This window comes from Cibotium barometz, chromosome 18 (assembly GCF_041138505.1).
Source record: "Cibotium barometz isolate CiBa-2024 chromosome 18, ASM4113850v1, whole genome shotgun sequence".
NCBI classification, from domain to species: domain Eukaryota; kingdom Viridiplantae; phylum Streptophyta; class Polypodiopsida; order Cyatheales; family Cibotiaceae; genus Cibotium; species Cibotium barometz.
In genome coordinates, this window is record NC_141063.1 from 20,470,582 (window position 1) to 20,486,039 (window position 15,458).

The following is a 15,458-nucleotide window of genomic DNA, read 5'->3' on the forward strand; positions in this document are numbered from 1 at the left end:
TTGTATACACCGCACATTGTATTCTCTTACACCCGGTTCTACTTTCTCGGTAATCGGTACATCCGGGCAGAGTTTACCCCTATCTCACCCCCATGAAGAAGACATTGTTACAACATTGTCATTGAGCTCACTGGCAATGCTCCTAGGTTTACTTCGATACATCTGGCAGAGTTTACCTCGAATAGTTAGAACATTGTTGTTGAGTTCATTGGCAATGCTCCTAGGTTTACTTCGCACTATGGAAACACGGGTTCTCCTTGGATTCAGATCCACGGGCAGGTTTGATAGGCCTCCAGTGACAATATGCTTCCCTCGCCTCCCCAAAGAGTATCACGTGCTACAGGCATTGGGGCGTCAATTAGGCAAGGTCACAAAGCTCCCTTCACATGAGCACACGGATGTGGGGATTTGCCATCTATTGTATCAATTCAATAATACAGTGTTCTTCTCTATCTCTCTTATTGTGCAATTCGAGATTTAAAGTTTTGTGCTATGAAAGATCCTACTGCTTGTGAGTGTTCTCTTGTATAGACCACATGTATTTTCTCAAACCCGATGGTATCATGGACATCTAGTTTCTCGACAATCGATACATTTGGCAGAGTTTACCTCTATCCCACCCTCGCGAAGAAGACATTGTCAGAACATTGTCATTGAGCTCACTGGCAATGCTCCTGGGTTTACTCGCACTATGGAAACACGGTTTCTCCTTGGATTCATATCCACAGGCAGGAGCGACAGGCTTCGCATGACAATATGCTTCCCTCACCTCCCCAAAGAGTACGACGGCTTGCCAAGCTATTGCTTCATTTGCCAACAACCTCATGAGAGCATGCCCTTGTAGTCATACAAGTGAGAGCGCACCACCCCCTATTCCCGGGCACCCCACGAGGCCTAGACCCCAGAGTTCCCACACCTCAATGAGCTCAACGTTCCCCTATTGCCACCCCAATAGGTGCAAGGCAATGGACTAACTGGCCGACCAGCACCCTCCTTGCCCTATAAAAGGAGCATTTGTTGCGGCATCTTGTGATCAAGAACCTTGCCATCTATCTCTCCTCACACTTGCATTACACTAGTACTCTTACATTAATGGCTCCTAGAGCTTGTACCGAAGTCGTCCTATGATTCTGTACAAGCTCTAGCTCATATACTACCACATCCTCAAGAACAAAGGATGCTGCACACATCTTTGTAGCCAGCATCTTGCACACATTCCAACTTTGGGGTTGGTCTTTAGACATTTCTTGGGACATCGTTGCTATGATCTCACATGAGGATTTTAAAGTTGATGTTGATTTGTGTTGGGTCAAGGTTGCACAGAGAACAGAGACACACAGCACAACAAGCACTCTGAAGAGAGTGAGAGAGATGGTGATTGATGCTCAAGGAAGACAGGATACAAAAGTGCAGAGCGAGAGAGTTGACTCCACAATATCAAAATACATAATAAGTGTGGTGTCCTTTCACACCTAATATCCAAGGGGAAAAACCCAAAGGGAGAAAAGTGCCCTTGGTTTGCCCATGTTCAGATGTGGCATAACTCATAGCATATATGCCAATAAGTCCCCCCTGTAGTGGCAATGTAAACCTGTACAAGGTCTAAGCCGATTACTCTCTGTAGGAGAGTAAGCCTAAAGCTTTGTGGAAAGCTTCAAACTTCTTTTGAGACCGCCTTCGTAAACTGAGCAGATTACTCTCTATAGGAGAGTAAGCCTAAAGCTTTGTGGAAAGCTTCCAACTTCTTTCGAGACAACGCCTTCGTGAACAGATCTGCAACATTGTCCTGTGTAGAGCAATAAGATAATGAGATCTCCCTTGCATGAATCCTCTCCCTGACATAGTGATAATGAATCTCTATGTGCTTAGTACATGGATGAAATATTGGGTTTCGTGCCACGGCTATAGCACTCTGACTGTTAGTGAGTATGGTGGTGGGTATCTGCTGACACTCATGAAGATCAGTCGTCAATCTCTTCAGCCATACACAGTCTACTGTGGCTGTAAAAGATGCCCTGTACTCAGCCTCACAAGTAGATGTGGCAACAGTGGGCTATGAATGTCCCAAAAAGAAACAATTCCCACTGGTGGATTGTCGTGTATCATAGTCACCAACCCAATCGGAATCACTGTAAGCATGTAACTGCAAGCTACCCCCCTTGGGATATAATAACGCAAGATCCAGGGAGCCCTGAAGATAGCCGAAGATCCATTTCACTGCTTGCCAATGCTTTGTACCTGGGCTGTGCATAAATTTGGTACACTGGGAAACCCCAAACTGAATATCCAGGCGTGTGTTGCATAAGTATATGAGATAACCCACTGCTTGGCTGTAAACACTCATATCAAAAGGCTCTCCAACATCATACATGCTCAATTTCAACCCTGGCTCCATCAGAGTAGAGATTGGCTTATAATCTTGAAACCCAAATTTGTGCAGCAGCTTTTGAATGTACTTTGATTGGTGTACATAAATCCCCACATCTGTCTCCACAAATTGTATGCCCAAATAATAATGCAACAATCCCAAATCTGTCATCTCAAATGACGTTTGCAATTCAGCTTTGAATGCTAAAATTTTATTCATGTCATTCCTAGTTAGCAGCATGTCATCCACATAAAGAATGAGCACAATCAAAGTGCCATGATCCTCTTTCACATAGAGGATGCTCTCCGTTGGACTATTGCGAAATCCCTGCACGGTCAAATAAGTATGTATCTTCTCATACCAAGCTCAAGGAGCTTGTTTGAGACCATAAAGTGCTTTTCGAAGCTTGCATACTTTGTTTCCTTCACCATGCATCACAAAACCAATGGGCTGATTTACATACACTTCTTCTTGCAAACCCCATTGAGAAAAGTTGATTTTATGTCCAACTGATGCACATTCATCCATGATGGGCAGCCAATGCAACTACACATCTAACTGTGGCCATACGAGAAGTAGGTGTGAAAGTATCAGGTGATCCCAAGCGCACAAGAGGCTAGCTGCAAATCTATCCTCAAATGAAGGGCTCAAGCCACAAGCCCACAACTCCGTGAAAATCCATCTCGTACTCTGGGGCCAAGGGCCTCCCAAAACCGGGGTGTGGGCGGAAATCCTAGCAAGGAGAAAGTCCTTCCAAGGCTCGCCACTCAAAAGAAGGTCTCGAACTATCAACTTGCCCAAAAGGGCCCGGCTCTGAATAGAGGGGCCGATGATGCCCAAGCCCCCCCCCCTCCCCCTGTGTCACGGCTAAATGATCACTCTCCAAGCCACCTTGGCCTGGGTAGGCCTCCCATCCTACCAGCCCAAAGAAAGTTGCAGATCAACCGTTGAACTTGACCAATGCAAGAAGGCCTAGCAAGAGGTGATGTACCACATGGTGGCTTTCTCTACTTGGTGGTCTTGCCACCAACTAGTGGATTTAGTTGTTTGTGCAGCATGCTCGAGATGTGCAAAAGCTTCAGAGACAATCTACCATTGCTTATGGGAGGTGCACGGAAGCACTAAGGACTTGGACTGTGATAGCATATCTCTTTAGAAGGATGAGGAGGGATTCTTACATTTCTTTTGGTGCTATCATTAGGTTGACACAATCGGGCCCACAGCTCAGGTATGAGGGGAACAACAAGGATCTCGTCATTATGATCAGTCAAGGAGATGCTCGGTGGTGCAGTCTTCAGGATTTGTTGGAGTCAGGATACGTCCCACCTACACAAAGGGTGGACACTGCATGGAAGATTATTGCTAACATTGCAACCTAGCACATTTGGAAGGCTTCATGCGTTGAGGCCATTGAGGGCATTTTGGTTTACGATACACAATGTGTTCGCAGGATTCGGAGTGATATCATCCACACCCTCATGGCCACTTGGGCCAAAATCCAGGGATCTTTGAGGGCTGTGCAGCGTGGAGAGAAAGCACAACCAGTTTATGAGAGAGTGGAATCATGGCATAATTTTCAGTGCCACTCATATGGGACCTTGTTGGCAGCACAAGGCACCTAATTGGTTGAGTTTTCCCCCTTGTTTGGTTTGAAATCTCCCTTTTGTATATTTTTTCATGCTTAATATTATTGCACGGCTAGCTAGCTGGCACTTGTGTGAACCTTTAAGTGGGCACTATGTTGCAGTTAAAAGTTGGTATCACTAAGAAGAGGCACAACACCTTCAAGATGCATGTCACACATGCATCCAAGCTTTGGTCCAAACACATTGTCCTCTTGTGTGCATGTAGAGGTGGTTATGCCAAATGGAGAGTGCTGGGAAAAATCACATGCTCAATCCATGGAAGAAAGCTTAAAGGTGAATACCATAATAGAGAAGTATTTTATGATGGTGTTAATTGACCTCGTGGTCAGCACATGCTACTAAAAACTACCCACTCAAAACAGTGTAAAACGATGCTCAGACCCATCACTTATAGACAAAAAATATAAAGCTTACTGCTTCCATAAGCTGTTGAACCTCAGATTCGGCAAGCTGAGGATCGATTTTCTGAAGCCCTACTTTCAGTTGTTCAAAAGTAAGGAATCCAGTCTTGTTAGTGTCCATCATATCGAACATATCTTTGATACCCTCCACCTCTTCACCACATAACACCTGTTCAGCAATAACCTGTGCAAAGACAGATAAATCATTGGTATCCCATATGATGGCGCACAAAAGAATCAAAAAGGCAATCGCTGGGCATGGAACCACTCACATAAGACGTAAATATTCAAGCAGTTATATGACGGGAAGTTAAATAACACTGAATTTCAGGCGACAATAAGTAAGATTGACTAGGATATATGCATATCTAGCTAGGTTGGAGAGGCAATGCTTGCACACCACTCTCATCGAGTCCATACAAGAAAAATTTGTGTTGCACAGCAACATTTATCTTCAGTAAGGGATTCATTATTAGAAATCAATGCTCCACCCTCCAGCAAGTGCGTGGGATCCAGACAGCTCAATATCCCACCAAAAGGGCAAACAGCCTCTTGTAGAAACTGCAGGCTGCTTGCAAGCAGGTGTGGCCAGAAAATTGGCTGTGGCGCAAGGGTAAGATTGGGCCCAAAAAGGAAAGGGGGAGGAGGAGGCCACCTAGACCAGTTTCAGCTCTAGCCCTAAACTTATCTTAGAAGTGGGTACCAAAAGAAGGCCCCAAAACAATATTCTTACACGCAATGCCTTCTTCTTCAGCTTGTTCATGGCCGAAAACTGCTTCAGCCTGGAACGCACTACGTCACCAAGTGGAATGTCAGGGGCTTTTTTGGTATTCTGAAGCCATGGATGATCTGCATGATTTGCAGGCACCTGCCTTAGATCAAAAACAGCAAAGACCCAAACTTTCAAGAGAACACAAGTTAAGCATTTAGAGAATATATGGCATACCAAGAACCTGTTGCGCAGTTAGACGTCTCCTTGGATCTGGCTCCAGCATTTGACGAACCAGTGACTTTGCATTTTCAGAAATCATTGGCCAAGGGTCCCTTTTTAGATCCAAAGCACCTCGTAGAATAGCCTGGGCAACTGCTTGCTCGGTCTCTGCAAACGGTTTTTGTTTTGACCATCATAAGCATAGTGGCATAAGGAGACGAGGGTTAAGTTCGTTGACTTCATGTATGCAGCTTAATCCTAGCAGGCAACTAAAAAGCATGCAGCGTGCATTTATAAGCACGCTACAGATCCTCAAATTGCAAACAAGCAAACTGTGGCCAGGTTCGATTGCTCGTCTATGAGTAGCGACCACCCCCTCAGATCTTCTGACATCAAGTTTTATGTGTAAGGGCCCTTAAAAATGTGACAAGAGGGCCCACTAGCACGTAGACGAGTTGGGTGCCATTACGAGGACCCAGGTTCGATGCCATCGAGGACCCAGGTTCGATGCCATCAGACTTTGCGACGTGGGTATGTGTTGTGTTGTGAACGGGGATATATATATATTCGCAAACACAAAAATGTGACAAATGAAAAAAAACCTTACACACTCACTCACAACTGAGATGCCTAAGTGTGCAATTAAATGGTAAATATAGAGCAGTTGAGCTGTAGAAGCATGTTGATAGATGGAACTACTACCTGCCCAAAAAGGAGGTACCCCACATAGAAGAATGTATAGAATAACACCTGCACTCCATACATCTACCTCTGGACCATAGTTCCGCTTCAGCACCTCAGGAGCCATGTAATATGGACTCCCTACAATTTCGGAAAACTTTTCCCCTGCATTAACAGCATAAACAATGAGGAAGCAGATGCCGTGATGAACAGACAATCCAGCTTGGTAGACGTGAAAAACAGCCTACCAGGCTTGAAGAAAACTGAAAGCCCAAAATCTATGGCTTTCAAAGGTGAGTTCTCCTTTTTGTTGGCAAACAAAAAATTCTCTGGTTTGAGATCTCTGTGTATGACTCCATGCTTGTGGCAAAGCTGGAAAGAGAAAAAGAGAGTCAGAATCTCACATAGGGAGGGGTTGCACAATACAAGACTTCGAACAATGTTTCTGTTGAAAATGTACATAAGAGGAGAAACACAGAAGAAAGAAATGCTAAACACCTGAACAACTTCTACAATGGTACGGGTGACCACAGCCGCGGCACGCTCACTGTAGTGCCCTCTGGCAACTATGCGGTCGAACAGTTCGCCGCCTTCGCAGAGCTCCATGACCAAGTGTACAGCATCGTCGTCCTCATACACGCCCTCAAGGGAGACGATGTTGGGATGGTTAGGCAAATGCCTCATAATGTCAACCTCACGCCGGACATCTTCAAGGTCTATGGACGTCTTGAGCTTGAACTTGGAGATGGATTTGCAGGCAAGGGCATCCTGACTTTCCTTTTCTGTACAGAGGTAGGTGATACCAAATTCACCACGGCCAAGCTCTTTACCTAGATTGTACTTGTCATTTATGCTCTGTTCGCCTCTGGCGGCTAGCTTTGTGAGAAGGATGACCCTAGGCACACTGTTAGCGTCATGATCACTGCTTCTGCTGAAAGAACTAGGGCTTTTCTTCTTCGGCTTGGGCCCTACTCCGGAGCTACAGCAGTTACCCATGGTGCATCAAAATTGAGCTGGAAACCCTGCTCAGAAGCTCCACATCTGCCTCCAGGCCAAATGTATCTGGCTGAAGGAGCTTGGATTCTCAGAGAAAATCTCAGCAGGGCCCCCTGCGCAAGCTATGGAAAAGAACTATAAGGAGTGGAAGACCTGCAGGAAAAATTAGGGTTAGGGTTTGGTGAGAGCAAGGTTAGGGCAGAGAAGGGTTCATCAGTAGAACTAGCAAAAAGAGGTAAGGGGCGAGGCTCCAGCTTTTGAAACTCCAAAGTCACGACTCACCCTTTACACGTGCTCAGCCAGTTCACGGCACGTGATGTACTTTTCAGCCGACGTGGACACTTGGCCCCACCCCTCGGATGATATTTTTCCAATTTAAATTTCTTAACTTATAAGGCTCAAATTCAAAGTAATTTTGCTGGCTTGGCACTAAGGTACCTTAGAGCATTAATTAATTGCTTACCTTCCTATGAGCGTATCCCAAGCCGATACTAAGTACCTTAGGGCATTAATTCATGCAATCAATGACAGCCCACATTAATTAAATGCAAAATGATACTAAAGTACCTTAGGGCATTAATTCATGCAGTCACGATGATGGCCAACATTAATTAAATGCAAAATGATCCTAAGGTACCTTAGGACATTAATTATCGAGTATTGCAAAACGGTACTATGGTACCTTAGAGTTTTAATTAATGCAACGAGCATTGCAAAACAGTACTAAGGTACCTTAGAGGATTAACTAATGCAGTCATTGATAGCAAACATTAATTAATGCATACACAAATTTGAAAATGTTTTTTTTTGGTTATAACAGCGGAATATATTAAAGAAAAATGAGGTTACAAGAGCCCATGTGGAAGGTCCATGGGGAGACACTAAATCCAAATGCACCCTTCAGAAAGAAAGGGTAAAACTATGAAACAGAACAGAAACTGTGCTACATCATAACCTAACCAGTTCGGCCAGCAGCAGTAATTGTAAAAAGGAGTACAACAGATCAAAGACAACTCCTGATGACCAGCCCCTCTTCCATTCCGGGAGGGAGGATATATAAACAAAGAGTGCAGGAGCTTGAGGTCAAAACTGCAGCATAATAACTCTGCTGCCCAAGTTTGACATAACAGAACTGCCGCATAGACTGAGGAGTGGCCAACCAGCCCCATTCGGAGCTAGCCTGACTTCTATTCAGGCGTGAGACTGAGAAAAACATGAGCAGCAGCTTAAGACCATGGGGGCTTAAGGAACCCCACATAATCTTCATGAATCCTGGACAAAGTACTGGGAATTCTGAAGCCTTCTTTGACATTCCCGATGAAGCTCTTGTAACATAGTTTCCTTTGTCTGGCCATGCGAGGAGGCATGGAATCTCTTCCATTTCCTCCAAGGTAAGTCTTGCCACCGGTCCACCTCCATGGGAACACCACTCGGCTGTAGCTGCTGGATTAGCTTGAGCACACTGTCAAGAAAAAGATAAAAGTGGCGATCAGTTTTACTTTCATATAAAGCTTCATTACGTTGCTTCCATACATGCCAAAGAAACAGAATTCTGACGGACTGCCACGTAAAAGGATCAAGTGAGTGACATTCTCCTAGGAGGACTTCTTTCCAGCTCAAAGGGATTTTCCTAATCTTTTTAAAAGCCTTGTTCAAAACATCCAGGAATTGTTTGGTGTCTGGGCAAGAGAAGAAGAGATGGGGGACAGTTTCCAGCTTGGAATTACAGCGGGGACAAAGGCCGTTACCATGCCCGAACTTAAGGGCCTTTTCAAGGGTCCATGTCGCCTTATGAATGACAAGCCAGGCCAAAATGGCGTGTTTCCTTTCATGGGCGAAGGCCCAAATGAGCTTAAATCGGAAGGCCCATTGATGTTTGTTCCAGGCCAAAGACCATCTCTTATTGAGCTTGAGAATCAGATTTCTAGCTTGAAGAGTGCTTGGTAACTTGCCCAGATTACTGGAGTCGCCCCACCGGATGGCTTTAGAAAAGTTTATACAGTCACAAATCAGCCCCGTGGGAATCGGAACCTTAAGAGCATTACACCTCTGAATGACCAACTCGACTCCGCCACGGGACAAGATGAATTTATTGCAGATTTGGTCTCTGTTTAAAATTCCAGTTGAATCACATAAGTCACCCCAAACCTTAATACCAGCTTTGAAACATGAAAGACTGGTCTGGACCTGCTCCTTGGAGATCGGGGACACGAGATGACCAAACCACACTGAGTCAGCTGCATAAGCATATCTACCTCTCTTGGTAAAGGTTTGAAAACAGAAGAGCCTTTTGTAATTCATCCAAGACTCCCACATCCTACAGCACAGTTTACTGCCTATAGGGGAGAGATCGGCCTTTGAGAACAAAACTTCATTGAGAGAGAAACCCTTCCAAGATCTTTTACCTTTGAGCCAAAATTTGTCAATATCCCTTTTGAGTAAGTCAGCCCAGACATCGTTAGAAAAGATGGCTCTATGAACCCATTTTGCAGCAAGCTTTTCAGCAAGCAAACCAATGTTAATGATGCCTAGACCCCCTTGATCTTTTTCCAAGCAGCATGTCTGAAAAGCTACTTTGCTGATCCTCTTACTCCCCAAAGATCCCCCCCACAGATAGTTCCCCATGATAGAGTTAAGGGATTGGAGTTGGGTCTCAGAGGGTCTCCAACAGGCCAGGAAGTATACAACCGAGGGGATAATGAAGTGATTGAGGACAAATGCTCTTGAAGCAACCCCTGTGTTGATGTGACTCCATTTCTTGACTTGATTCTTGAGTTTTTCAAGGACATAGTCCCACCTTTGTTTGGAAGAGATGTTAAAGCCCATGGGGATTCCAAGAAGCCTGAACACAACACCATCTTGGATATTCTTACAACCAGCGGATAGAATCGAGGGGGGGGGAACCCCTTCAAAGACTCTGAAGCTGGTCTTGGAGTGGTTAACCTGCGAGCCACTGGCCAGGCAGAAGGTCTCGAGGCAAGACATGAAGTGGGCAGCAGTCTGCACATCGTTCCGGAGCAGCACATTCGTGTCATCAGCAAAAAGCTGAAGACATAAAGGATCGGTCCTGTTGGGGATCTCAATACCCTTGATATTCTTATCAGTAATATCCTTGTTAACAAGCCATCCCAAAGCATCCGCGACAATAGCAAAAAGAAGGGGGGACAGGGGACAGCCTTGTCTTATAGATTTCCTCAGCGGAAAAGCACCAGTGAGGGCTCCATTGACTGCCACCTTGGAAGAAGCATTTCCAAGCAAGGTTTGGACATACTTTATAAATTTCCTATTGAGCCCAATATCTTGCAGGGATTGGAAGAGGAAAGACCAGTCTATTCTATCATAGGCTTTATCAAAGTCTATTTTGAGGAAGATGTAGTTCTGACCGGAGTTCTCAGCATGCTCCATACCCTCCCAAAGACTAATGATAGCATCAAGAATATACCTTCCCTTTATAAAACCCTTTTGCTCCTTGAGGATCCACTCGTCCATATAGGGGCTGATTCTGCTAGTCAGAATATGAGCAAAGACTTTGTAGAGGGACGAGAGACATGTTATGGGTCTCCAATTTCCAAGATCTTCTTTCTCATCCTTTTTGTGAATCAGCTTGATAACTCCCATATTTGTCCTTTCAGCTAATCCTCCTTTTCTCATGGCTTCCCTCCAGATATCAATGATGTGAGGTGACAGAACATCTCTGAAAACAAGAAAGAATTCGTTGGGAATCCCATCTTCCCCCGGAGATTTGCCTTTTTTGAGATGAGAGATAGCCTCCTTGACCTCCTTTTCAGAGAAGGGGGAGTCAAGCTTACAGGCCAAAGCGGGGTTAACAACCTTCTTTCTAATGCTGGCAATTTTGGCCCTAGCAGCAGAAACTTCTTGAGAGGGAGGGAGGGCTGTGGAAAACAAGTTAGAAAAGTGCTCCTTAATAACCTGCAAGTTGTCCACATCATCGGTAGCAAGGTGGCCATTGGGCTTCTTGACCATAGGGATGAGATCCCTAACTTTTTTCCTTTTAAGGAGAGCAAACATCTTAGGGTGAGGAGTATCAATTTTCCCCGCCCAAACCTCTCTGAACCACAATCTAGTGGCCTTAGCCGCTAACAATTCTTCGAGTCTGAGCTGGTTCTTAAGCTCAATCAAAGAGTGATTGACCTCACCATGCTTAGACCGATAAATGTCTTGAATCTGGTTCCTGATTTGAATTCTACGATTCAGGCGGATCGTAGAAACCTGCCTCTTATACTCCTTGCAGATAGAATGAACCTTATTCACCAAACTTTCCCATCCCTTGGATGGGGAAACAAACTGATTGAAAGAATCAACAATGGAGGCTCTAATCATCTGTTGGATGCAGGGGAGATGGAAGAGGGAGGGGTCAAGGTGGGGCCAACCAGCCCTTCCCTTGGCCTGGCCTAGGGAAAGGTTGCATATCAAAGGGATGTGATCTGAGATGGTTAGAGAGGGGTCCGTAGTGACTTTGGTTTTTAAAAACATATCAATCAAACTCCCCGAGGCATACAATCTGTCCAATCTGGCAGCTCTGTGACAGGAGCCTTTTTGATTGTTAGACCAAGAGAAACCAGTTTTAGAAGAAAGATCAGAGAGATCTTTCTCCCCCTTTAACTCATCCCATTTAATCTTTTCAAAACCACTAATGGTACTGCCAAGAAGTCTGCTTCTGTCAACCTGGGCTTCAACCATGTTGAAGTCCCCAATGAGAAAGATGGGACCCACAATCTGAGTGATAGCCTGCCAGGTATTGGCTCTCAAGCTAGCCAAGCAAGGGGCATACACCGACACCAAAGTGAAGTTGAAGGGGATGCCCAACCTAACAGCGGTCCAAGAGTGGTTCACATCCGACCAAGCATCTAAAATGGCATGAACCCACTTCATGTGGATGCCAATCGCCGTCCCACCTTTCCCAGAGTGGTGATTGGTAAAAAACCACCTAGCGTTCCTAGAGATTTTTTGAAGGTTCATAAGAAGCTGCTGCCCCCCGATTTTGAGCTCTTGAAGACTGATAAGGTCATAATCAAAAGTAGAGTCCCTTAACCACCTATTTATAGCTACAGCCCTCTCCGGATTGGTGAGGCCTTTACAATTGAACGAGAGAAGGTTCAGAGAGTTCATTTCTTACTTGTTTTTGAAGGTTTCCCCGCAGATACGGAGGTTCTTAGAACATCTTGGCTTTTTTCCTTTTTCCTTTTCATTTTCGACCCCATAATAAGGGGAGAGAAGTCCTCCTCATCATGTTGTTTCATTGGTGAGAGGGACATCCTCCTCATCAAAGAAGCATCTTCTTCGTCCAGTTGGGTTTTGAAAACTTCATCAACGCGCTGGGTTTTGTCAATGAAGTCCTCATCCGATTCCATCGGGGAATCGAGATCTTGGCTAACTAAACCGCGGTCCTTGTTAGGGACTCTTCCCGGGGATGGTTGGTCAGCCCCTATATGGGCTGAGCATCCAGCCTCTTTGGCCTGCAGTTGAACTTCTAGGCCGTCTTGAACCTCAGCTAAGAGGGGAGCATACCTGTTGGCTGGGATATGCCAATTAGATTTGTTGTTTTTAGCCTTGGACACATGTTTCCTCTGAGGCAAGACAAAGGCCTCATCTTTGGCTGGGTTCTTATCATTGGAAGCCGGATGAACGAGATCAGGGCAATCTCTAATGAGATGTCCTTGTTTATTGCAATTAAAGCATGCGTTCGGGAGGTTCTTGTAGGTCAAAATTTGCTCAAAGATAATCTGACCTTCTCGGTTTTTTAGGGGAACTTTTTCTTTGAGTGGCTTAGAGGTGTCAACCTCAATGAGCATTTGATGAGCCCATTGAGGATTAACAACTTGAAAAGGTTTTTGTCCTAGGACCTTGCCTACGGCACCTCCTATCCTCTTAGCCCAAATGGAAAATTTGGTGGGCATATCTGTAAATTCTACCCACACCGGAATTTTAGTTGGTTTTGGTCCTTTGGGGTCAAACGATTCATACCATCTGAAAAAGGAAATGGGGGTATTTCTGATAATCCACTGTCCACTATTTATAACAGCAGAGGCGCTCACCTGATCTTCAAAAATGAACATATAATACGCGTTGGGCAGATGCTGTACAGAGGCAACTTTGATTCCCTTTTGTTCCCAATTAGTTCTGATCCAGAACTTCAGGGTGTCTACAGGCGGTCTCGCACCATGGCATAGCCCAATCAGAGCGTGGGAGGACAGATGGTCCTGCCACGCTGCCAATTCGTCATCGTCACATATAACCGCACCATCATTGTCAACATCTACATCACTGGTTTTTTCCTCAAAGGTAGGGTTCTGTGACAGATTTAACATTGAATTATCAACAGCAACTTTAGGGGGATAAGGTGGAACGATATGACCTGGTAGAGGAAGGCGTACAGCCTCTGCGAATGATATCGGAGGAGACGGACGTGTCTGACCAGCATGGCTCTGCAGGGGGCCGTCGAGAAGGGACCCCCGGGAGACTTCAGAACCGACCAGACCTTCAGGCCCTTTGTGTTGACGAGAAAAAGGAGACGATGTCTTTCGTGAAGCGAACGATCCCTCCACAGGCCTCGAAGGAGCCTGATGCAGGACAAGAGACGAAGGAGTAGGAGCTTCACGATTAGAGTACGAGGAGGACGCAGACCCAGCAAGGACGACATCTTGCAGTGACATTCTGAACAGAGTTCCCCCCTCTCGGGGGGAGGAGGAGTATCGCACGGAAGTTCAGCAGAGTGATTGGAGAAGGAAACCGGGTAGAAGCGCAGGAGATAGCTCGCAACCGGGCTATGGCATGGACGACACCTGGAAAACAAGCAGAACAGAGAGCTCGCATGCAACGGCTACTTCGCCGTCCACCTATAGACAACAACAGTTGATTTTAGCATGACCTATTGCTAAGATACCTACTCTTTTTGTGAGCAGTGCCCGTCCTCAGTAGGGTAAGTGAGCAAACCTTACAACACTCAAAGATAAATCAAAGATGCTCCTCGTCAATTAGTCCCCATTCCTCCACCAAATCAACACACGAGGAGTGCAAATGCATTGATTCCTCCACCAAATTGACACACAAGGAGTGCAAATGCATTGATTCCTCCACCAAATCTACACATGAGGAGTGCAAATGCATTGCATGAGGGTGCCTAGTGTACTGATGATTCTCTAAACATTTGTGCACATCAACTTTGACTACATCTATCTAGTGTGAAGGAGCCATAAGAGGCCACGACATGAATTTCCCTAAAAAGGGTACATTTTTTAGGAGGTGAGGGTGGGGATTGACGTAACCCATCTATCAAAATTGTATTTGATTTTGTTATGGTAAGGCTTATAGCCGTCACCCATCTCTCTTTTGTTATGTTAAGGCTTACAGCCCTCACCCATCTCTCTGTTGATTGTTGTGAACATTGGAATACTTGCAGGGGCCTTCTCTTACTTGTCTCGAATCAAAAAGGGAAATTTTGTTCTCATGGTCCTTTTATCCATGTTTACCTTGTATAAAAATAGCCCTTCTATTATGAATAGATAAAGGGTCTTTACCGCACTTGTCACAAAACAAGAAAAGACAAATATTCCTGAAATACAACCATCAAACAAACAATCACAAGCCATTTCCATTGTTCATTCCATTCGAGTGTGTAACGACCCTTAGACAATCCCACATGAGGGGTTCACCAAAGTAGAATGTGGATTTATGCCACTACTTGATGTGATGGCATACCTAGGAAGCTTTATCCAAACTATTACTAAGTATTTATACAAGTGGGTCATGGAATCTTCACTAATGGTTGATTTATACTCATAGAATAACAAAGCCACAACTCTCAAACACTATCTAATAAAGTCTAAGAATGAACAGTAGAGCACTTTATTCTTCATGTGGCATAGAGATTTGAGTGCTTGATCCAAGGAGTGAGTGGATTTGGAATAAATGTGAGGGAAATTTGATGAGACTAAGGTTGCAAAAGAGTGAATGTAAAAATGTCTTTCCAAACACAGGAAGGTATGTTTGAGGGTCCTCTTAGAAGAATAATCAACAAGTTACATTAGTGGAGATCAACTTTATTGCCTTGAAATGAGTTTAGTCAATTTTTTTAGCTCCCAAACTGAACATACTCTCTTAATGGAATCCCCCATCTTTACATTCATCTACTCACCTCTTGACTATTAACCCCCTCAAGACAAGCATGAGCACTCCTACACACGGTGCTTTATCTCTTTTTATCAACAATACTTGTTTTCATACTTGAATAATTACTCAATCTATGTCATCATAGCACATCATATTGCTCAAATAGAATTGTGTGCTTTTTAATGTCTAACCTTAGTTTCCACCTTCCACATAAACTCACTAACTTTCCAAGTTTTCTTTAGCATCAAAAGGCAAAATATTTCTGCTAGAATGTATATTGTATAACATTGTATTTTACAAACACA

The 15,458-nt window shown here is 44.6% G+C and overlaps 2 protein-coding genes across 2 annotated transcripts in view; both read right to left on the reverse strand.

The window, feature by feature from the left end:
* Nucleotides 1-7,282, reverse strand: part of LOC147629051 (calcium-dependent protein kinase 20-like) — a 29,241-nt gene extending 21,959 nt beyond the window's left edge. Inside the window, exons 1-6 of the mRNA XM_086812276.1 lie at nt 6,526-7,282; nt 6,276-6,399; nt 6,049-6,192; nt 5,362-5,514; nt 5,149-5,264; nt 4,429-4,599 (exon numbers count right to left, since the gene is read on the reverse strand). Coding sequence (XP_086668402.1) covers nt 4,429-4,599; nt 5,149-5,264; nt 5,362-5,514; nt 6,049-6,192; nt 6,276-6,399; nt 6,526-7,023 — 1,206 coding nt within the window. The 5' untranslated portion in view covers nt 7,024-7,282. The remainder of the gene's footprint in view (nt 1-4,428; nt 4,600-5,148; nt 5,265-5,361; nt 5,515-6,048; nt 6,193-6,275; nt 6,400-6,525) is intronic.
* Nucleotides 7,283-7,841: 559 nt separating this feature from the next.
* LOC147629052 (uncharacterized) lies at nt 7,842-13,862 on the reverse strand. Its single transcript, XM_086812277.1, has 2 exons — nt 13,080-13,862; nt 7,842-8,485 (listed from the first exon to the last, which is right to left on the reverse strand). Exons 1-2 carry the CDS (start codon nt 13,695-13,697, stop codon nt 8,027-8,029), a joined length of 1,077 nt encoding a protein of 358 aa, XP_086668403.1. The 5' UTR covers nt 13,698-13,862; the 3' UTR covers nt 7,842-8,026.
* Between the last annotated feature and the right edge of the window lie 1,596 nt (nt 13,863-15,458).

Excerpts from the sequence above, each read along its gene's own strand:
- LOC147629052 (XM_086812277.1), bottom strand. The coding sequence starts at position 13,697 with ATGTCACTGCAAGATGTCGTCCTTGCTGGGTCTGCGTCCTCCTCGTAC. Across the intron at positions 8,486-13,079 it reads TGTTCATTTTTGAAGATCAG|TGTGCTCAAGCTAATCCAGC; the intron begins GTGAGCGCCTCT and ends TTTTCTTGACAG.